Genomic DNA, 22,880 nt, shown 5'->3' on the forward strand with positions numbered 1-22,880 from the left:
TTCCTCTCATAAATAACTTAACCACTCCTGTCACAAGATTCCATATCGTTACAGGTGCTTCGGAAAAAAGAACCTTTTGGAAGAAGATGGTGGAGTTTCAGTCAAATTATGTTTTTATCAGAAAATCAACATTAACATGTAGGCCCGTTCGTTAAGGCATGATGAATGTACATTGAATGTAGTGTGCAGTGCTTTGGGGTTCCCTGGACTTGACAACTTTCACTATGTAAGTACAGGGCTTTTTTGTTTTGATTTTGTTTTGTTTTGTTCAGCCAATCTATGATGAGGGTGTTCTTGGTGAAATGTTAAATGGAGGTCATCTGATCCTCAGTCTGTGTCCCAGCAGAGCTAAATTTCCAAAGAGATGACCTCACTTAAAACAAGACACGAAAACAACGCTGTTTCTGAGGATCTAAGCAACCCACATCCAATAATGGGAATATTAAATCAGAGCAGCGTCGGTGCTCGGAACCTGCTCACCGCAGTAGGTTATTATCGATTGCCACATGCTAGAGCTATGAAATAAATCAAAGATTGGAGTTCCAAAGAAAACTGTATGAAAACCACAAGTTTCTGATGAGGTGGCGGCCCTTAAAACCTGGTTTTCTACCAATGTTTGCCTGACAATCCCTAAATAAACCGTGGAGCCAGGAGGCCACCATGGAGATAAGACTTAAATGTTAAGTTAAGGCAAGCAGCTCTGGTTAAGTCAAACTTGTTAAACCTCAAAAAAAAAAAAAAAACCTTGATCCATCCTGTAATCCTCATTCTTTTCAGTCTACAAGCCCGGCTGACTTTCTGCTGGCATTGGGGCTCAATAGAACATCGTATTCAAAAGAATGTTAGTGTAGATTGTTTCCACGATCTCTGGAAATACAAGGCATTATCACATCCCTGACTTTTTAGATTTTTTTGTTTTGCTTTAGTTTTTTCAAATAAAAATCACTAACTGCACATTAACGACATCAGCATGGGTTGCTCAGTTCACCAGATGTTCACCGACAGGATCAAACGCCAGCCAACCCCCCACTATACTGTCACAACTTGTGGCCCAGAAGCAGCTGCGCAGAATTCCTACTTAGACCCTCCACAGAAACGTATATTCTACAGTAACCACAGCTGAGCATAGGCAAAGCCACCTGGCACTCTATGATTGAGTCCAGACACAGAAAAATAAAAGGGTTGTCTCAAAAGATCATGTGATCTCAACAGTACAGGTTCCATTTATATGGGGTGAAAAAAATGTGCCTATGTATTAATTTCTCTTCTTTTTTTCATCTAAAATAGTGGATTGAAAACATATTTATCTTCCCTTTCACTTTTCCCACATTAACCAATTCAAGTTGCATTGATTTATTTTATTAGAATTTTTGTCAATAGACTAAGAGAGTAGTGCCTGTTTGTGAAGTGGAAGGAAAATAATGCATGGTATCACATCGTGTTTTTTTTTTTTTTTTTGTTAGTTTTTTTTAATTAAAATCTGAAACGTGTGCCATGGTTTTGCACTAGCGCCATCACTGACGTCCCTCAAAGGGTTTTAAAGTGACACCTTCAAAAAGAGAAACGTAATGAAAAATAAAAAATGGAAAGAGTCTGCTGCATCTGCTAAAACCTACAAGGTGAGATGACCTGCTGTTGATGAACAGTGTCCTTCGCAGTTGACCAAACGTTTAAATCGTCACCGTGGCTCAGGATGGCACACAGGTGGAGTTGGCGTGCCAATAAAGAAGAGCTCTGATTGGCTGAGAGGGGCCTCAGAGCTCGGCAGCCCACTGGATCAGGCAGAAGGAGCAATCTGGAACCCCCCACCCACCACCACCACCACCACCACCAGTCTGCGTCCCTCGACCTCGAGCAGCTGTCTCTGATTTCTCCTCTCATTAACTCTACTTCATTGTGTGGCTTTTGGAGCGAAACCAAAGTCAGTACTCAGGGGCTGTAAAAAGGCTCCAAATAGTGAGGAAAAAGCCACATGAGATCAGAAAATTAAAACTGTTTTGAATTATTAAAGCATCAGATTCGTGTCTGCTTGTCTCAGCGATGCTGAACTCCACTGGCGGAGGGCGCGGGGGGCGCGGAGGGGGGGTTAATTTATTATTTCTCGTTTACCACGCTGACAACATTAGATCTTTGCTTTACTTATGAGGTCTGACGTGATTTGCGACATGTGCGGCAGTCGGTTTTTCATTGAGGCAGGAGGGAAGGCAAACAGTCAACAGAATCTTTAACACGTGTCTGTTTGTGTTGTCAGGGAAACACAATCTGCACTAGTTTGTCTGAGTGGGAGGGCGATGATGAGAAGAGTTATCAAGTGGCCGTGTCTTTGTACGAACGTCTGCCTGCTGATGTATGTGTTTATGTGAGGTTGCTGGTGACAAAAATGAAATATTGAGCTCATTAGAAAGTGACAAAAGCATAAATAATAGGGTCCAACAGAGAAAGGACACAGCGGGGTGCAATGTTTCAAGTTAGCATGAGAGGAGATGAAAATGTGGACAAATATTAAGCACAGATCCCAACCATCAGCAAGCCATCTTCATTGCAACTGAAGCCTCGTTTGGTACTTAAGATACTTTCACTGATATTGCCAAGAACTGCGTGAGCCAATTCAGGTTCTGTCATCCTCATTAGCATCGCATCGCCATGTCTGCTGGCCATGCAAATCGGAAACGTATTGGTCCTTAGAGCACGTTTGAATTTATTCATTCTGTAGCTTTTCAGCACCGTCGTCCTTTACATGGAGTTCCACCACTTCTTTTCCCCCTCACAACTGTTGACTCGCTCTGGCTTCGTCTCGTGACGTTCCTGCTCTGTCTGGCATGTCTGCATGGCAGTCGTCACGAGGAAGGGAACTGAATCAAACTTGCGATTTCCTCTGTTCCAACCATTCTTAAGTCAGACTGTGACTGTTAAATGGACCAGAATCAGGAATAGCAGCTTATTGATCCCACTGTCTTATCCTGGTAACCTATCTAGGCCAGTGATTGATTTCCAGCAACGTCTCAGTAAAGATACTTTTAAGCGTTATTAAAAATGCTGGGGGGAAAAAACAAAAGAGACATTTTTCAACTTGTACCCACACTAGGACACATGTTGTTTACCCGAGTTTTTACAGTGACTTTTTAAACAAACACTTTATTGCCTGTGGTTGTTTTTGTACTGCAGTATGATATAAAATTATCCCTAACTGCAGCCTCGTCCGCTTAAGATTTAACATGTTTTGCATTTGAAAGCCCAAATGAGCTCTACGCAATTTACATTTATCGCACTTGCTGGTCTTAAAAATGTTTAACAGCCCCCCACATTAAACCCTGACCTTAAACTTCGGCTTTAAGTCAAACGAAACCTGCCATTTGAAAGCCTCTTCAGAAATCAGAAAACACACCAAAGCGCAGCGAAATTCTTTTCAGAGCTCGCCAGACCCACATCCGTGGTTTGATTCTATGTTTTAACCATTACCTCCATCGTTCTGAGACGCACAAAATCCACACAGGTCAGACCTTAAAAACATGGAAAGCTCATTTCCGTGTTTTGGGCCGAGCCAAAAGCGGACTCTAAATCATTTCGAGCCGGGCCAAAAATGCGTCTGTCTGGTGATAAAAGTAATGAGCAGCATGCTCACATGCTTTAAACGGGAATAACCTGGTCTTTCACAAACATGTAGATTTTTATTGACACATGTGTGAGACAAGAAGGGAACATGTGAGATGTGAGAAGACAAAGTGGGACTTATTGTTTGAAGCATTTCCAAAAAATAAGAAGAGACAGATGAAAGAGAGAGGAAAACCTCCTTAAATGCCATAAAATAAATAATCACACAGTGTGAACGCTCTCATATTGTGTCACATTGCAACCACAAACTTAGACTGAATGTTACATGCCTGGCCAGCACTGAGGGAAGCTTAACTGAGAATTTGGAAAAGTTAAGGATTTGCGCTTTTCAGCAGGTTTTTTTAGTGGGACTAGGACCTTTTTGAGTAGCCGATGCAGCTGGGCACACTTTTTTTCGCCTTTTCTTTTAGGTGGGACTAAATGTTTTGAACTGTGAAAATGTCAGGGAGACCACAAAACATTTCCCTTCATAAACCACATACCAGCATCCAGTGAAATGGTAGATGACCCCAAAAATATTCAGTGATTCTTATTTTTTTTCAAAAGCACCTCATTGCTCAGGCATCGAGGAAACTTGAAAAGAACGAGGGATCTGTGTTCTGCTTTTGTCAGAAGTTTCTAGGGAAATTGTAAAAAAAAAAAAAAAAAAAAAATGACACAATTAACCAAATAATTTGTTTTTCGTTGAACTGGCCAAATGTCTGGGGTAAAACTATGTTTCACACCTATATCGACGTTCAAATCTCATGCCACAAAACAGTATGAGGAGACTTAAAGCCACAGCATTAATGTATTGCTTTTTTATTTTTTATTTTTTTTGAAGACAAAAAAAATAGTTCTGGTTGCCATTGGGTACTTTTGACTTAATGTCTTTACTGATTGGGTTTGTAACAAATCTCATCCAATACGTTGAAACGAATGGACAAGCCTGACTAAGATGGACTTGTTTTCATGATATGTGAAAGACAATATTTAGCTCCCAAAAAAACATGCAGCTGCATTTGCAGCAAAATGTGTAGAAAGCACCAACTTGATATTTAGAAAATATTTTAAAAACCACAAGTCATTTTCACATGGAAATGCATTAAAAGTCAAAATGCCACTAAAGTGATATCATCTTCTTAAACATTGGATTTTAAATTCATTAAGTCAGAATTATTTTTGTTTTTCTTCAGTGACTCTTTTCTCTTCTTGGACCTTCAACTTTCCAATTGTAACTTCTTCTTTTTTACTTCACGTTTATGATTGTACAGTAAAGTGAATAAAACACATATTAAAGGCATCAACATTTTTTCAAGGGAGTGACGCTGTTCACGAGAAGAAAATTGACCAATCAAACAAACTTTGATTGATGGCAAAAAGCCAATCATTCAGCTTCTTCAAAAACATTGGATCAATAAGAACAAACTAATTGTCCTCATTTGTTTTGTCAGACTTTAGTAATTATGTTATTTTATTCTTCTTCTTCTTTTTTTCTTTCAGGATAAAGGCAGATGAACAGGTCTGAAAGCAATTTGTATGTCTCTGAGAATGTTTATCAAAAAAAAAAAAAAACTATCCCAATCTGTTCCAATTTTCTGAGCTCCTTTCTCTCCCAGTTTAAACCATTAACTCTGATCAGACAGAGTTCTTCAAGCTCAGTCTGTGAGAGACAAAGATAGAAACATCAAACCAGACTATATGTATTCCCCGTGGCTGAAATTAATTAGCAAAGAAGGACTTCAAGACTTTGTGATGTGACTTTTTGAAGACTATTTATGGCCCATTGTTACAACAAGGAATGGCAAAGAGAGAATCATGGGGGGGGACAGAAATCCCTTTCTTGTCTGGCTCATTTGCATAAAACAGAAAGCTGCCAGATTCCTCTGGTGCCACAACGCAAGGAATCAAGCTGCTTGTGTCGGACTATTTTCCTTTTTATTACGATTATTATTGCTCAGGTTTTTCTGTGCTCAGCTTCAAAGAAGCTTTCAACTTGGAATGACTGCAGCTGAAAAACAAGTGGGAAGACGACGATAAACACATTTCTAAGTCTCATTATGAGGCCCCGGGTACTGAAGTGACCGCGTTCGGATGGTATGCGCTGTGATGCTGGTTTATATTAGCGGTATGGGTGAGCCAGTGTCAATAGCGACTCTGTACCCCACTGTGGTGCCAACCTCTGGAGGAATCTTGTGCTGTAGTGCTGTATCTATGACATATATACTTGTCATATATACCCCATGAACCCCATGGTTATCCCACCAAATATTGCTTTCTGAACACTTCCTGAGTTAAAACGTCATTTTTGTTGTTTCTAAATGAATATGTTTTCTTTGCATTATTTGAGTTCTGGAAGCGCTTCTGACCATTTTGCGTTTTCTGCAAATAAATACAAAATGTTTCCTTGGAACTTTGGAGAAATGCCAGTAGTTTGTAGAATAATAACGACAATAATAATAATATCTCTTAGCGTTACATCTTGGATGGAGTAGTTCATCAACGGACAACAATTTCAGCTTGGGGATCAATGAAGTATATTCCATATTCTGTGATGGTGAAGGAGGGGGAAGAGGAGGCAGTCTGTTAGTCAGCATTTTCCAGGGTTGGATATGGTCTCCTCCCACCCCTTGTCCCCCAATGTGGGCCGCCTCTGGGCGTCATTCGCTGAAGGACCGCCACTGCCCGTGTATAAATAGAGCGTCACCTCCTCTGCTCAGCCAACACGCTGGGAGCGCACATTGACAGGACGACTCATATTTCAGGCTTGCTGCTAAATGAATAATAGAAGTGTTTGCATGTTTTTATATGTATTTTTTTTTCTTCGGCTGAACGAGGTAGTCTCCCAATGAACAAAATGAAAGACCAGTAAAACAAAAATAAAAGAAAGCAGAGTTGGAGCGCTCCAGTGAAGTGATCTCTCCATCTTCTCGAACCCCCCATGATCCATCCAGGTCGGTCCCGGATCCCCTGACGGTGCGTTAACTTTGACCTTTTCTTCCACCGGGCGCTGGAAGGACAATGCTGGCTGGATTCGCCCCGATGTTCCCTGGACCTGGACGCGCGCTGCGTCACCCGCGGAGAAATGCTCTTTGACTGGGGTGGGCGCGATGCAGCGGCGTGCTGTGTGTGCTGTAACCCCAGAAGGAACCAGGATGATGCTGGGCAGAGGAGGGCAGAGCGTACTGGTGGCGCTCGGATGGCTTCTCTTGATCGGGACGCGCAGCGGAGCAGGTGAGGAGCGCTGGTGCGGTCCGTCTTTTCCTTCTTTATCAGAAAGGAGGAAGAGAGGAACCCGAGGAGCCCTGGATGCTGCCAGAGTGAGCAGCAGCAGTGATGTCATGGTCAGTCAGATTAATAATTCATCGAGTAGAGGTTGACTTTGGGGGGGTTAATGTGTCCATGATGCCAGCAGAGGAGACTTTCTCTGGGTTTTATGTGTAGACACGAAGTTAGATGTAAGTGTGAAGTACAAGGGCAGTTCAGTTCACCCTGATTAAGCACTGCAATGCTGCAAGCTGTTCTGCCAGTCTTTTTCTTGCCTAGACACTGACTCTCAGTTGGTTTTCCCCGCATGGAATTGGATGCAACTCATGACGCTGTGATCTTAAACAGTCAGTTCTGACCGCATGTTTTGGGTTGGTGTCCTGCTGGAAGCTGAAGCTGTGGGACAGTCGTCTGCGTCTTGTTGCAGGTTTGGCTCTACGTTCAGCTCGGTCTAGAAGTTCAGCCGTTAACCCGCGGAGTGTCCTTGTCAAAGTTTCCCTCTGCTGAAACAGCAGTCTTGCCTGGCCGCCGGCCTTTCTGCATGAGGTTTACATGTTCCCTTCCTGTGCATGCTCGGGTTCTCTCCAGGTACCAAAAACATGAGTTGGGTTTATTGGTTCCTCCAAATTGTCCTGAGGCGTGAGTGTGTGTGGTTGTTTGTCTCTGTTACACTGTCTTGTGTGTACCCTGTGACCTCACAGATGACCTCTCCTGCTGGGTGCCAGAACCCCACTACCCTGTAGGATACGATGAATAACTGGATGGATGCGACCAGCACCTAATTCCACTGAGGGGATGTTAGTCTACTGACACACTAAGCATTTGGTGTGAATTTTATCTGCGCCTTCTTCCACACCTACGCTGTGTCGATAGCGAGGAAGCGGTCCATATGACTTACCTGCAGCAGTGTCTGTCATCTTGTCCTTCTTGTTTTGTGCTTTAGCTGCGCTGGCTTTTATTTACAGGAATTAGTGTAAAAGGGGCAGAAAACAAATATTCAAAACAAGTAGGTTCTTTTTGCAAAAGCATGTGGACAGTCGCGCATCACTTTCTTCCAGTTTATGTTGTTTCTGTCGTTTTCCTGTTGCTTTTTGTTGGTCTGCCAACATAAAATCCCTACTGAGTACTCTGAGGTTTGTGGTTATGATATAACACAAGTGGAAAAGAGCAACTGGTTCAAATACTTTTGCAGTTTGTCTTTTCACCGGCTTGTTCACACTCTGTTTGTTGCAGCGTCTAGATGTGTCAACCAAGCCTGCAGTCCATCCATCGGGAATCTGGCCAGCGGCCGGCCGCTTCGAACCCTGACAAACTGCTGTGCCAACCATTTCCAAAGTTTGTGCCCCCGTCCTCCAGAGACCCCCAGCTCATGCCAAGAAGACCCTCATCCTCCTTCTCTGATGACCGACGACCCGTTTTCGCATCCGGACACCTGGTGGGCATCGAGAGGAGGCGACATGGAGCAGGACGAGATCCAGTTGGATCTGGAGACAAAGTTCTGTCTGTCTCATGTAGTTTTGGTCTTCAGGTCTCCCAGGCCTGCTGCCATGGTCATTGAGCGCTCCGCTGACTTTGGAAAGAGCTGGGAGGCTCTCAGGGTGTTTTCTCACAACTGTAGGGTGGAATTTAACTTGGACGATGACCTCAGAGGGCCGGGCTCGCTGTGCACGTCTCGGTATTCTAGTCCTCTCCCTTGTAGCGGTGGGGAGGTAAAGAAGTTTGCACAAACATGTAAAGCATTTTCATAACACCCAATCAGTGCTGTTAACCCCTCTCCTCCCCTCTCTACTAGGTAATCGTACGTACTCTGGATCCAAGAAGTGCAAAAACCTTTGACCCCTACAGTCCAGAGGCCCTTGTCCGCCTGACCATCACAAACCTCCGCATCAGACTACTGAGAGCTCAGACTTGTCCTGCATCTGTGAACTCCTCTGGAACATGGACGAACCCCACCGCCCCTTCAGAAAGCCCACCCTCAGCACCGTTTGCCATTTCCACATTGCTGGCCAGAGGGACATGCCTGTGCCATGGGCATGCTGAATATTGCGTACCACATAAAATCAGTGAAGACAAAAGACAAGGCAGTGACATGGTAGGTGGTGAGTCTTGCACTTGTGTCATATGAGAAGCTAAGACATAAAAGCAAAGTGTCTGATGATTGTTTTGATTGTTGTCATGCCTGTTCCTTTTGACTGGTGTTAAATCTAACAGGAAAAGCTGATATGCATGAGCTCACCTGCGTTAGCGGCACATCCTCCCACGTTTAAATCTTCCACCTCACTCTTACCTCCCACATGACCACATGGGACGCAGATTTAAGACACCGAGAAGAATCCCACCTTGCTTTCCTTCATTCCACATACGCGACACTACAAGAGTGGTCGTCCCTTTTAAATATTTAAAATGCTGTCCTGTCTATTTAAAAGGGTTTGAAATAGTTTCAAAGTGGAGCTGTTTTCTTGCTGTTGCCGCGAAGCCTGTCACAATCGGCAGAATATCTAATTACTTGCATGAAAAATTAAAATGAGCTCAATAATTTCCATTCTGATTAATATTTTTATGGTCTCAGTTGGGTATAGTTTTTGTTTCAATTTTATTTTATTTTATTTATTTATTTTTTTTCCCTTTTGATATTTATTTTGGATATTTAAAATATTTTCCATTTTCATGGTTAGGTGTTCATTGCAAAATGAAAGCTTTTGGATTTTCTTTTTTAAGAGAGTGAACAGTCCCGTTGTTTATGCACATTCATTTCTGCGACAATTTATTGTCCAGCAAAATTTGCTAACGTGACTCCTGACTCATGAAGACTAACTCACACATGACTTTCTGATGTAACATGTTCTCTTTCCTCCCTCCTCATTTAAACTCATGGGAGACAGTAAAAAAAAAAGTTTTTAAAAAAGATTTTCAAGTTTAGTCGATGTGTCGATGTGAAGAATAGCTTCTGCAATAACATTACATTTACCTGTAACCACAAAATTACCAGAGGAGCTGATAAATGCAAAGACAGAGTATTTTTGTTCTGTTTCCTGTGCTTGCTTTGTAGTGTACAGTTGGGTATTTCCAAAAGTACCTGTTGATAAATGGCTCGTCATTAACTCTTTTGACTCTTGAACCTCACACTTTGTACAGAACAGGTGCATGTAACAATGAACTAATGTCGGATAAAGAAACTGAGCAGCATCTCGTCTAGGTATTTGGAAAGTGTCTCTGCGTCCATCACACTGACGGGGATCACTGTGAGAGGTGTGCCCCGCTGTATAACGATCGGCCCTGGAGGCCCGCCAACGGCACCGGTGGCGAGCCGAACCCATGTCAGAGTAAGTGATCGATGTAGGGCATTCAGACCAATCCTGAGTTTTATCACTTGTCTGAGTTTTTGTTAATGACCAGTCAATTTCCCTCCTCGCCTCTCGACCACCTGTGTTTCTGAAGAGTGTGAGTGCCATGGCCATGCAGAGAGCTGTCACTTCTCTCTCCGGGCGTGGATCTCCACGGACGGAGTCAGCGGAGGCGTCTGCAACGACTGCCAGCATAACACCGAGGGCCGCAGGTGTCAGCGCTGCCGTCACGGTTACTATCGGCACCGGCCCATGCCCCTTAAGTCTCCTTACGCCTGCACACGTAAGAGTCTATTGATCATGAGTTATGCAGAAGGTTAACAATATGGTCATAATAACATTATGGCCTTGTAATCATGGTTTCACTGATTTAATGACCGTCCCCTCGCTCATGGATGGATGGTTTCTTGGATCGACAGATTATTTTGCAGATGGATGATTTGTTGGATGGATCCATCTGCCTCTATCATTGTGTCCTTGGCCAAGACACTTGACCCGCCTTGCCTACTGGTGGGGGTGAGACGGCCTGGTGGCTCCTCTGCATGGCAGCCTCACTTCTGTCAGTCTGTCCCAGGGCAGCTGTGGCTACTGTCCAGTAGCTTTCCACCATCACAGAGTGAGGCTGTGGGTGATTGACTGTCTGTAGTGTGAAGTGCTTTGGACTCGATGAAGCGCTGAACAAGTACAAACCATTTACCACGGATGGTTTGTTGGATGAGAAGATGGCTGAATGGATGGATGCATCTATTGATGGATTGTTTGTTGGATTGATAGATCGATTTATAGATGGATGGATGTATTGCTTGTTAGATTCACAGTTGGATGGATTGTCGGAGGTCAATCACAGCTTTCATGATCTCTGTTTCTGTTGACATTGGGTCAAAATGAATGTGTATAAGATTGAAAGATTCTCCCTGCTAAATTATTGAAAATCAATCGATTGAACTAGTATAAAACAGCAAGCAATAAGTGTGCTAACCCTTTCCGTCTCTCTCCATGCAATAGGCTGCTGGTGTGATCCTCGGGGGTCGTTGCCTCCCCCACCTGGACAAGCGGCACCCTGGTGCAACCCTAGGAATGGCCAGTGCCGGTGTAAGCCTGGCGTGGGGGGCATGAGCTGCAGCCACTGCCGGCCCGGTTACTGGGGCTTCGGAGACGATGGCTGCACGCCCTGTGTCTGTCCAAACAGCTGCGATCAAACTACAGGACTCTGTTTGAACAGGTGAACTTCTGAAGTCATTAAATAAAAAAATGAAATTGCGATTTGAAAGAAATCTGACCGTAGATTGATCCAACAGGGAATGAAAACATAAATACTGTCACATACATTTGCTTTCAGCACTTTGACTAAACCTTTTCCTGCGTCTATGTCTGCAAGTCTTAAAGGGTAAATCTCGACCAACGTCTGAATAGAACGCACCAGTATAAAGAAACAAAGCAAATTCTCAATTAGTTTCCGGTCTGGGCTTTGACTGGGACTTTAATACATGGGCAACGCCTGTGGTTCAAGGTTTAAACCATTCCACTGTAACTGGCTTACCCTTCCCTCTAAAATCTCTCAGGTTCCCCCACTCAATAAGTTTTTTGAGGGCAGGATTTTATGTTGATTGTTTCAGTGGGCAAAAAAAAAAAATGTATTTCCACTTTTACAGCTACCCAAACAATCACATACTGAACGTGCCTGTTGGTGGAAAAATCCCAGATGTGGACGACATGCTCACAGCTGAGGAAGAATGGTCAAAGGAGCTTGCAGTGTCTGCTCTGCACTATACAGGTAATGCTTATTTGCATCATTTTGAAACAATAAAAGCCGAGCGTAACGTACCGTCCTCACACAGGGAAATGCAGGTGTAAGGAAAAAAGTCTGAGAAGCGCCTCCGACCTCTGCAAGACCAAACATGACTACGGTGAGAAAAAGAGCTGCTTGCGATTGAAATGGCTTCAAAGAACCCGTTTGATCTTCTTCCTTCGCCGCTCGTGACAGTGATGAAGGCGAGCGTGCTGTCGGCGCATGACAAGGGCAGCCACGCAGAGGTACGGGTCAAAGTCCGCAAGGTGCTTCGATCGGGTCGGGTGGCGCTGCGCTTGGGGACCGCCAGCGTGTTCCCTCTGCCCTGGACCCATCTGGGCTGCACCTGCCCCGTCCTCAACCCAGGTAAGCAAATCGCAAAAACTGTGCCGCATCGAGCTTCAGCAAAGTCGACAAGCAAGATGTGTTGTTTAAAACGCAGCCCTGAGAGATCTTACTTTTACACCGCTTCCCTCTTTTTAGGTGTGAAATACTTGCTTGCTGGCCCGGAGGAGCCGGGAACGGGTCGTTTGTTGGTCACCATGCAGAGCGTAGCGGTTCCGTGGACACCTCGACTGTCTCTGCTTTTATCAGAGGCGCTGAGGAATGGATGTCTAAGATCCAAACAGGCAGAGCAAAACTGAGAGGACATTACTTGACGTGAAAGTGAACTACTCAGCAACACAAACTTTAAAAGTCTGAAAGTGATTGAAAAAAACCCTCAAAGACTCAAACTCAAAGCCTGATGAGTTCACAAATGACCTTGGAGTTTTCCTACGAACGACTCATATTGTGTCATGTCACAACCACAAATCTTGATGGGTTTTATTGGATGTGTATATATTTGACCAAACTAATGTATTATTGTTTAATCATTCTTTGGCAGAACGTCAGAAGAGCGTCATGCATTCAGCACCGCGGCGTCAACTGTGCAGTCCTTCCTGACACTTACTCCGCTTTTCAGCATTTCTTTGCCAGCTTTGCACGTCTAGATTGGAAAGGGAAAGAATCATCCAGCCAGAATTTATGACAACTTGAATAGTTTATTTTTCTTTGCTCATGAATTTGCTTATGGGCTCCCTGCGTAAATGTCAGGTCTTCAGATCTCATTCAGTCCACATTTATTCATTTATTTGTCAGCTTTCTCTTGTCGACCAATTAAAACATATTTATTCCATAAAACGTAAGGACATTGTTCCTCGTCTTCAACAGAACAGCAGATCAGAGAAAAACAGAAAACTCGATGACCAGTCTCAGACGGAATTATTTTTTTTTTGCTACAGAGACGGCCTGAAAACTCGATGGTGACTTCAGCAACCACTTTATGACTTTTTTGTTTGTTTGTTTCCACAGCAATAACATCAATGACAACATTAATTTGTTGTGCAGATTTCTACTGGACAAAGAGCACAATGAGAAACAGAACACGTTCCTCTAATTTTTCCCTCCGTTTTGGTCTCAAGTGATGATAAGGGAACTGATATCACACGTCAACAATACCTTGAGGAGAAAAAATAATCAAGCTATTATAGCTTAAACGAATGTCAGTTTGGATTTGAACTCATTTCCTTTAGCTCACATTAACAGATTGACACTGACATACAAAGAAAAAGGCTCTTCTGTTATTCACAAGAAGCAGCGATATAAACTGCTGTTGCATATAATGTAATGCAAGTCCCAACAACTCAAGTTCCTGCTAACAACATGAGGGTAACCTTTCATCATTTAGTGGTTAGAAGACAAAGCACTTCTGCAAGTCCTCTGCTGTTGTTCCATGAAAAACCTTTAGCTGGCAAGAGACATTTTGCTTAAGGAGAGTCACTCTGCGATGGTCTGACCGGCTCTAGCTAGCCGTCCGCAGCCGACACGCCGTCTGGTGAAGCTACTGAAGAAGAGTCCTTCTCAGACAATAAGGCAGAGCCGTCGGCAGCAGGAGCGCCGCCCGATTCCGCTTGGGGAGGGTTTTCTTTGTCTTCCTCCTGCGGATAGAGGTCGGGGTACTTCTGCATGCACTCCTGCATGCTGCGGAAGTGCTCGATGCACTCGGATCCTTTCACCTCCTCCTGGCTGTAGTGGAAGCACGAAAAGGCCTCCTTGAACTGGGAGCCGCAGGGCCCGCTGGCCATGCCGCCCAGGCAGGGGCAGTTCCAGTTTATTTCTCCATTGGGCAGAATCAGACCTTCACAAACAACAGGTTGACACGGGTCAGTTCAACTTAAAATAACACAAGTATCATTTCTTGGCAACATCCTTTAACTGATTTTTTTTTTTCTTTCTTTAGCCATTTGCTTCCAAAAAATATTAAAACAGTTGACAAATGTTTGAGCCTACATAGAATACATACTTGACTTATTCAAGGAAAGTTTTACTTGTGAAATAAGTCATTTTTTAATTATTTTTATAATAAAAAAAGTTGTTCACAGTCACGCTTACAAGCTTTCGAAATGTGCGATTGTTATGCAAGTTTGTTTTTTCCAAATTATTAGAAAAAAAATTGCTACATTTTAATGTGGCTGGTTATAAACATGATTACCTCTCATAAGTTAAAACTCTAAATGCAATTTGGACATCAGAAACCATCCGTTTTTATCAAAGAGACATGCTTAACTGCCAGAAGAATGCAAGTATGATTATATGTAAAAGAGAGTTAAGCTCCATGCTATTTTTTTTTTAAATAGAGTACACTGAAATAGATTAGTGGTGTGATTATTGTGAAAGAAAACCACAATCAGAAGGACTTCCACTTAATTCTTCAGCTTCGCGCCAACTGTGGAAACTTGGCATAATTGCATAGGTGCAACTTGCAGAGGGATGTTTATCCAGTTACGTCAGGTTGTACTAAGATATTTGAGCTCATGTGGGCTACAGTGCACCCAGCTCTTGTTTTCAACATTTATGAAGCCGTTTGTTGCCTGATCATGACTCACTTACGTAATTAAAAACACAAAATTACTGTCTTTTTATGCCATGGTTGAGCATGCCAGCAAAGAAATAAAAACAAACAAAAAAAAGCCTTTTCACTCGAACTGTCACAACACCTCATTTATTAGAGATGAACTTGTCAATGCGAGGCTGCAGAATACTCACCCTGCTCCTCATAAGGGTCATCAGGGTCATCTGCTATCAGCTCGGCGTTGCTGGGAGTCTCGTGGTCTTCTTTGGTCACGAAGATGATCCGGTCCTTACCTGAAGTAAGAATCAGCAACAATGAATTATCGCTGCTGTCACTGAAAAATGGACAGACAGCGCCCTCTGGTGTCCACGTTGATTCAAAGGATTACAGCGACTTGTTAGACAACACCACAGACAATTTATCCTCTTTCCCTGTTGTGGCGGAATTCGAGGTGTAATTTACTGAAGCTCCACAGTTAATTTCCAGTCCAATTTTACAACTAGAGAAGGTTTTCTTCCTAAGCAGGCGATCTACAGCTACGAGGCTACGGGAAGTTTCTAGACGTTAGCTTAGCATGCAGCATGCTTGCCCCGAACCTCACCCCGAAACGGACCGAAACGTGACTCTAAGGAACATTTAAACTACCTTCCTGCTTGCAGTACGACATGTCTGCTGGTACTCTTGTCCGTGGACCTTCGTCCCTCTCGATAAAAGACGACCGAGGCGAGAGGCACCGAGAAACAACTGAGATTTCATTTGACAGACTCGCAGGTGTCACACGGGGTTCTGTGACCGGCGGGTTTGGCTCCGCCCCCCGAGCCGCCTGCCTGCACGGTGACCTGTCCGGTTTCGCGCACAAAAATGACGTCACACAAGTTGACTTTGTCATTTAACGTTTCGGGATGAAGTTTATGAATTTTCAGTTTGATATCGCTTTTTTTTTTCTTTTTCTTTTTTTATAAATTGAACTTTCGACGTTTTGCCACGTTGCAACCGTAAGACCTCAGTTTTTATCTAAGACATTATGTGACAGATCAACAAATTAAGTAATTTATATTCAAACTGAGCGCTTTGGGATTAATGCAAAATTATGCCTGGGGAGAAAATCTAACATTGCACCAAACACTGAACGCATCACTCCCCTAGTGAAACACGGAGGCAGCATCATCTGCTGCCAGAAGAGTGCAACAAGTTTCATTTGGTTATTTTAAAAATAAAATAAATACTTTGACAAATTTTACTTTTGAGTAATATTTTATAGTTACATTGTCCTCAGTTGAGTCAAATTTCTGGCAGCCCTATCCACCTTTTGTTACTTTCCTGAATGACAAACAAGCAGGTTTTACACAAGTTTCAAGGTTTTAATGTTGTTTTTAATCTTCTTTGCCTGGTTTAGCATTTGGAGGTCATATTACTTTGTCTTCAAGATACAGTTTATAATTAAACCTCAACGGGCTTCGAACTACAGCTTTGATTAAACAGCTTGACCGTTTTGATGACTTCCTGACGGTGGTATGTCATACACAACAGGAGCTTCTTAAAGAGACAGCAGCCCAATTTATATGTTGAAATGCAAAGTCAAATTTTACTTGCCATGTTTGATATATATATACTATTTGTATAACTATTGCAGGTAACAGTTACTAGATGATATAAAGTATCACTATGTGCCTGGAAAACTTTTTTTTAAATTACTCACCATAATAAAATACATAACAGTGCGCATTTGAGAAGTTAAACAGGAATTAACGCTCCATTTTCCATTCAAAGATCATCATAAAAAATTGAAACCACAAACTGTGTTGGAAAACATCGTCTTTTTTTAATAACACAATTATGTCTTACATAAAGTAAAAACAAAAATGAACCCCTTTCTCAGCCCTATCAAACCCACCCTCATCCCGACCATCCCGGCAGTTTTCAGCAGCGATTCAGTCTGGGAATAAAAGAGCATGGCGACGCAGGAAAACATGTTCCGCTGAGGGCCCAGGGACATTGGACAAACGCTGCTCCCAGCACAAGATGGCTGTGGATATAAACAGTCTGTGATTTAAAAAAAAAAAAAAAAGAAGAAAGAAAATGAACATGACAAATAGTTTGTCTGAGACAACCGGAGACAATTACGAGGAGTGACGGCATATTCTCTATGCTTTCCGCATCCTTCTCTGGGCTCCTGGAAACCTCAGACATGGTTGACAGAGGATGTACAGCATGGCTTTCTATCAACTCCCCCCAAAATGTCCAAACATAATGTTTTCTGCTTGAGATCAGGATCAAAACGATGTTGCCGTCTTAGTGTTCCTTTAACGCCTACAATAATAAACAAAAATGCCTGAGGTAAGTCGAAGACAGCCACTCACAAACCGTGTGCTTTTAAGCGTCGACGGGCTTCTAGAGCAACCAGAAGGCGATTCAGGCAGCCTGCAGAAACCTCTACAGATTAAAAAAAAAAAAAAAAAAGATGGATGACAACCAATACTATGCTCAGCTCTCAATGTAACCAAAACACTTTTCTCAAGCAAGAGCAGCACGGTGGAAAACAAAAATGGTGGAGTTAAAAAAAAATAAAAATAAAATTACTTATCCCTGTTGCGAAATACACCAACAGAAGAAGTTGCAAAAAAATAAAAATAAAAAAAAAAAACAGGTGGATTCTTTGTATGTGTCAGGAGATTGGCAAATTTGATATCAGAAGAGCAGCGCTCCCATACTGCCAACTTCACTCTGCTCTTTCACAAAGATCTCAAAGTACTGGTAGATGATGGTGACGGCCAGGAGGATTCCTGTCCCCGAGCCGATGGCTCCCAGGAAGTCTGCCATGACGGACAGCCCTCCTATACAGAGCCCTCCGAACGCAGCGGCTGTGGGGATATACCTGCAGAGAAGCAGCAGAATTAGAACGATTAAGAACGACGTCAATAGTTTTATGTTATCCACTCATCTGTAAACACTTTGTAAATCATTAATTAAGGATGAGGAGAAAATGTGCTAAACAATTATGTTTACAAGGAAGTCTGAAATTTCTACAATAACAACTCTAGATAAAATATATAAGTGAACAGATTAAGTTGAGTTTTTGTCAAGAAATCTTTAGACTTTGTCTCCTTCTCACCCTTATTTAATTCATAATAAACAGTTATTAATGACTTATAAAGTACTTATAGATGAATTAATAACATATAAACCAGTAAGGGGAACCTTCTTGTGAAGTGGTACTCCAGTATCTAATGCATTCGGTACCTGTTTAGTTCATGCACCATGGAGGTCTCTCTGTGTCCCCTCATCACCATCTGCTGCTCCTTCAGCTGCTTGGCCACCTAATGAGAACAACACGACATCCGTAAATGTTTCCGCCGTCAAACCCGGCCGAAGATCCAGCTGCGCGACACGGCGCTTACGTCTTTGGCTGACGATCCCGACACCTCGATCCAGGTCTTTGAGAAGAAGGCACAGGAGCCCAGCATGAAGACGATGTAGATGACGGCATGAACCGGGTCATCCAGGACGGAACCAAACGACTCGGGAGGAGACAGGTAGTAGCAGAGGCCGCCCACTGGGTAGGCCCGGGCTGGTCCTCCGCTCGAAGTATCCTGGAAACATTTTTTTGGTTCAGTCAGGAATCGTGCAGGAAGCGGTTTTAAACTCGACGCGATCGTTCGTCATTTAGACGGGTGAAATCTGGAGCTGGGCGTTTCACAGAACTCAATGAAGATGGCCGAGGGCCAAACAGACTGTGGTACAAAATGTAAGACCGGTATATTCATGTTTAAAAATAAACTGAAGTCAATTTTAGATACATGAGCTCGAGACTTTTTCAGGATGTGCAGACACCCTGTGTTAAAGGGGAGTTTTTCCTTTCCACTGTCACTACATGCAAGCTCAGTAAGAGGCATCGCTATAAAGTCAATGACGGAAAGCGAGCCATTTTCCACATGCAATCTGGCTCCTTTCCTTAGACAGAATCTTTTTAAACTATTGAATAATTAACTGAGCTTATTGTACCATTTGATAACTAGGATCAAATGAAATGTGTAATTGAATTGACATTTTTTTCTTCTTCTCAGTGAAGTGCATTGAGACAACACTCGTCGTGAATCGGCACTTCATAAATTGAATTGGTCCTTGTCGACACAAACCAATGAAGTTTGCACAAAACAACTGGAACAAGACAGATTAGACTTGTGGCATCCATTTAATGCAACTGGTTGCCCTGAGATTTAATCAAAGGGTGTAAGGAGATATAAAATGCAAACTTTAAATAAAAGACCAAGCCAGTGACCTCTAATAACCTTTTCCTTCCCACTCACACTGATGTGGTACTTTGTGTAGGCCTACATTAAAATGATTAAAAACATAAAAGGTTTGTTGTTGTAACGTGGCAAAACGTGGAAACGTTTCAGGAGTACAGCACCCGTTGTACTTACAGACCAGGTTCCTAAGAGATTGACCAGGAAGTTGCCGCTGAAACGCGTCGACAGCATCTGGGAGATCACGTACAGATTGGACACTAAGGCAGACTGCAGGATGATGGGGATGTTGGAGGTGTAGAAAAGCTTGATGGGGTATGTGTTGTATTGCCCACGGTAACGAGCCGACTTGATGGGCAGGTCCACTCTGAAGCCCTGACGACGTCACAGAAACGGGAACGTGTGATCCGAGCTCGTTTTGCACAACGGAAGGTAGTACAGCGGCGCTAAAGGCCTCACCTGGAAGTATATAACCACGGCGAACACGAAGACGGTGGCGATGAGGTTCATGAGGTTAGGCAGGTTTTGTCTGTAGAAAGCTTCTCTGAGGGCGCGCACTTTGTCTGTGCGTGTGGCCAGCAGGTGGAAGAGAGCGATAATGGCTCCCTCAAACTCAGTACCTGGATAAAACGTGTTGTTTAGTCACTCACAGTAACAAACTGAGATGCACATCATTTCTCTGCCTCTAAGCTTGAAAAAAATAAAAAAAGTGGATGTTTTCAATGCCAATACCTCTGCCAGTGTTGACAGTGGTGGGGCTGAAGGCCTTCCAGACGATGGTTTCACAGATATTGGTCGCGATGAAGAGAGAAATACCAGATCCCAGACCGTAGCCCTTCTGGAGAAGCTCATCCAGGAGCAACACTATCAGACCGGCAACAAAGAGCTAGAGAGGAAAAATATTTTGAAAAAAACTGAGCAAAAACATGAAGATTAACAAGGATCTATTTCCACTTTTCCATCTAAAACGTTAACAACTTTCTATTCTCATTAGTAACAACCTGAATGATGATCAGCAGGCAGATGCCAGCACCCATCTCTGATGGATCTCCGTACATGCCCGTCATGACGTAGACAATGGCCTGTCCGATGGTGATGATCATTCCAAACACTGCACAAGAAAAAAGAAGAAAAACAACGTTAATAGAGGACGGACTAAAATGATTCTTTTTTTTTTACAAAAACTATCAAATGGAGACATCCTCAAATGCAGATGTACATTTCTGAGCTCCGTTGAAGAGAGCTCTGTCTTTGGGAGTGTCGCCAACTTCAATGATCTTGGCGCCAGCCAGCAGCTGCATGATGAGGCCTGACGTGACGATGGGTGAGATGCCGAGCTCCATGAGCGTACCTGCAGTTCAAAGAGCAGGAGAAGAGCTCAGCTACAGATCTACAGACGACAACTACACACATCTGACTTGCAGCACGAGCTACCGGGAGAACGCCTGAGTCTTTTTGTTTTACTCGACTTTATTACGCAGGAAATGTCAGGGCTTCTGCAGGTTTCTCCAATTTAAGACAATTATGAATGGGATTCAAGACCAATATCACCACGGAAATGGACAAACTTTGTCCATCCAACCAGAGATAAATTTGTACTTGCCCATGTCAGATGCAAAGGAAATATGTAGCTAGCAAGGGTATCGTACAGTTACTTAGCAGAGTTTTACTTTCTGCCCAGCACTTCACCACTCAGCGTGAACCGAGCAGAAGACCGTGGAATCGGTCACCAGAATATGTCTCTGTGGGGTTTTAGTAACGAGCGCTTCTCGTGGATCTTCTGGTGTTTGCTGAGAGTGGCGGATGTGCGACGTACACACCTCTGTTGGAGGCCAGGATTACTCTCATCCAATAGAAAGGATCTGCTGAATCTGATGACATGATGCCAAACAGAGGGATCTGAAAGGAACACATAAAAACATTGATGTTATCCACTGTGCAGGCAAAGAAAAGCTGTCAGAACAAAGCATCGGACGCGGACACAAACCTGGCAGCACACCAGAAAGATGAATAACGTGATGGCGGTCCATAGTACCTTTTCCCTGAACTGAATCTGCAATTAAAAAAAAAACATAATAAAAAGTTGAGATTCCGACCGTACAAATCCTACAAATGTATATTAAAAAAAATGGGGGGGCAAGAGCTTACTTTTCTTTCTGGTTTCTGAATCTCTGGCAGGACTGCGCAGAAAGGCTTGATAACTTCCAAAAATTTAACTGCATGAAGAAAAAGAAAAAAGGGGGGAACAAAGAGAGAGAGAGGATAACTGTGAGACCCCACAACTTTCTCTTGGCAACGTCAGCCACGTTTTAACCTGACCTACACCTCTCTGACCAGGTGAGTGCTGACGCAACGTCATCACTAACCGGCTGCCAGCGAAGCATAACAACACCAGAGGTTAACTGGTGAATAAGATCAATGCTACATATCTGAACCTGAGAAAGCTTCCGAGCTACTGCTGTCCACAGCGCAGTCCCTTTCACATGTCAGCTCTGTCCATCACTGAGACCGACTGCGACAGCAGCGAGAGATTTAGTGGCCACAGCCCAGGAGACACAGTCAATGACAAACAATAGGCATTAATAACAAACGGAAGACAAATCAGGCGCAGATTCAATTGAATTAAGGTTAGCTAAATGCTAACTGCTGTGTTTCACCGCAAACCAGCCGACAAGAGCGCCCAAAAGCCACAGCCTGACTTTACAAATCCTGTGTAATCTGTAAACTAACTCCGCCGACGTTCAGTGAGCCTCAGCTTCAAACCCGTGGTCTTTATAAGGGGGTTGAACTTTCCACATAACCTGACCAAGGTTAGCTAATTAGCTTCCCTGCGAGAGCTCACCGTTCCTTCCTCCTCCAAGTTTAAAAACGCAGCCGCTAATTCAGGAGCCTTTTCATGGAGAAAAGCAGAAGAGCAAACGGGGAAAGCACTTACTCCCCATGATGTCCTTGGGCCGACTCCTGCTGCGTGGCTGTTAACAGTTTTGAGTGCACGGAGGAGTCAGTGTGGCTCCATCAGCCGCTGCGAGAGGAAAGAGAGAGTCGTAGAGACACGTCACCAGACAAGCCGCAGGCACACGTCACTTCTCCGACGGACAAACTGCGCAGAATATTTCCCGCCACAGGCGGCGAGCACAACGTTCCGCAGGCGCAACCTCGCAAGCTTCCGGAATGACTATTTCCATGTGAAAAATTAGCGATTTTTCTCAACGCTTAGGTTTTAAACAAGCTTCTGTTGTCCACAAGGACCTCCTGTCCACTAGAGGGCGCCCCATTCCCGGAGTGACTAGTGGCTGTGATTTGGAGACTTCAACCAACCCACCCCACCTATCTGATTAAAGCTGCAAACCGTTTCTTTTTTTGTGTGTTTTTTGTCTTTGTTCAAGCAGGGGCAAGGCAGCAACATTCAGAAAAATTTTGAAAACCTAAAAATTGAGATTAACAAGCCATTTAAGGCTCGCACTCCCTCACTTTTGTTCATTTTCTATTAAAGTCACGGAGATCACATTCAAAAGTTTTACAGATATTCACTGCTTTCAGTTACAATAGGGACACACCAGAATAGAATGGAATAGAATAAAACAGACCAGAATAGAATAGAACAGAATAGAATAGAACATAATAGAATAGAACATAATAGAATAGAATGGAAATATTACAGACAGAAAATATTTTGAGACTATTTTCTTTCTACAATATATCCATTCCAGCCCCATATGTGTAGCAGCAGCAAGTTAAAGAGGAAGTAT

At 43.3% G+C, this 22,880-nt stretch overlaps 3 protein-coding genes across 4 annotated transcripts; 1 reads left to right on the forward strand and 2 right to left on the reverse strand.

Moving 5' to 3' along the window:
* Window positions 1-6,344: 6,344 nt before the first annotated feature.
* si:dkey-202e22.2 (netrin-4) lies at window positions 6,345-13,044 on the forward strand. Of its 2 annotated transcripts, XM_055027575.1 has the most exons (11): window positions 6,345-6,825; window positions 8,092-8,293; window positions 8,387-8,567; window positions 8,651-8,950; window positions 10,055-10,181; window positions 10,297-10,485; window positions 11,208-11,424; window positions 11,855-11,976; window positions 12,041-12,109; window positions 12,187-12,357; window positions 12,475-13,044. In XM_055027575.1, exons 1-11 carry the CDS (start codon window positions 6,702-6,704, stop codon window positions 12,633-12,635), a joined length of 1,863 nt encoding a protein of 620 aa, XP_054883550.1. In that variant the 5' UTR covers window positions 6,345-6,701; the 3' UTR covers window positions 12,636-13,044. The 2 variants fall into 2 exon arrangements, with proteins under 2 accessions (XP_054883550.1, XP_054883548.1); XM_055027573.1 differs by having other exon boundaries at window positions 8,092-8,567.
* A 56-nt stretch (window positions 13,045-13,100) lies between these two features.
* chchd4a (coiled-coil-helix-coiled-coil-helix domain containing 4a) lies at window positions 13,101-15,704 on the reverse strand. Its single transcript, XM_055027576.1, has 3 exons — window positions 15,530-15,704; window positions 15,079-15,177; window positions 13,101-14,170 (listed from the first exon to the last, which is right to left on the reverse strand). The coding sequence occupies exons 1-3, from the start codon at window positions 15,549-15,551 to the stop codon at window positions 13,839-13,841; spliced, it is 453 nt and encodes a 150-aa protein (XP_054883551.1). The 5' UTR covers window positions 15,552-15,704; the 3' UTR covers window positions 13,101-13,838.
* Window positions 15,705-16,686: 982 nt separating this feature from the next.
* Window positions 16,687-22,202, reverse strand: LOC129358410 (protein transport protein Sec61 subunit alpha-like 1). The gene is made up of 12 exons (XM_055027444.1): window positions 22,067-22,202; window positions 21,280-21,347; window positions 21,119-21,184; window positions 20,952-21,030; window positions 20,351-20,482; window positions 20,133-20,242; window positions 19,864-20,017; window positions 19,591-19,751; window positions 19,309-19,506; window positions 18,283-18,474; window positions 18,125-18,201; window positions 16,687-17,759 (listed from the first exon to the last, which is right to left on the reverse strand). The coding sequence occupies exons 1-12, from the start codon at window positions 22,071-22,073 to the stop codon at window positions 17,573-17,575; spliced, it is 1,431 nt and encodes a 476-aa protein (XP_054883419.1). The 5' UTR covers window positions 22,074-22,202; the 3' UTR covers window positions 16,687-17,572.
* Between the last annotated feature and the right edge of the window lie 678 nt (window positions 22,203-22,880).

The sequence above is a fragment of the Poeciliopsis prolifica genome, unplaced genomic scaffold, assembly GCF_027474105.1.
Source record: "Poeciliopsis prolifica strain line A6 unplaced genomic scaffold, Auburn_PproV2 SCAFFOLD003, whole genome shotgun sequence".
NCBI classification, from domain to species: Eukaryota; Metazoa; Chordata; class Actinopteri; order Cyprinodontiformes; family Poeciliidae; genus Poeciliopsis; species Poeciliopsis prolifica.

Bases quoted from the DNA above. Each gene is read 5' to 3' on its own strand.
- si:dkey-202e22.2 (XM_055027573.1), top strand. From the start codon at position 6,702: ATGCAGCGGCGTGCTGTGTGTGCTGTAACCCCAGAAGGAACCAGGATG. The intron at 12,110-12,186 runs GTGAGAAAAAGA...CGCTCGTGACAG, and splicing joins CAAGACCAAACATGACTACG to TGATGAAGGCGAGCGTGCTG. The intron at 12,358-12,474 runs GTAAGCAAATCG...CCCTCTTTTTAG, and splicing joins CTGCCCCGTCCTCAACCCAG to GTGTGAAATACTTGCTTGCT.
- LOC129358410 (XM_055027444.1), bottom strand. The intron at 20,243-20,350 runs GTACATCTGCAT...TTTCTTGTGCAG, and splicing joins CTTCAACGGAGCTCAGAAAT to TGTTTGGAATGATCATCACC. The intron at 19,752-19,863 runs GTATTGGCATTG...CGTTTTATCCAG, and splicing joins CACTGTCAACACTGGCAGAG to GTACTGAGTTTGAGGGAGCC.
- chchd4a (XM_055027576.1), bottom strand. From the start codon at position 15,551: ATGTCGTACTGCAAGCAGGAAG. The intron at 15,178-15,529 runs GTAGTTTAAATG...TTCTTACTTCAG, and splicing joins GTCGTACTGCAAGCAGGAAG to GTAAGGACCGGATCATCTTC. The intron at 14,171-15,078 runs GTGAGTATTCTG...TTGTTTGTGAAG, and splicing joins TGACCCTTATGAGGAGCAGG to GTCTGATTCTGCCCAATGGA.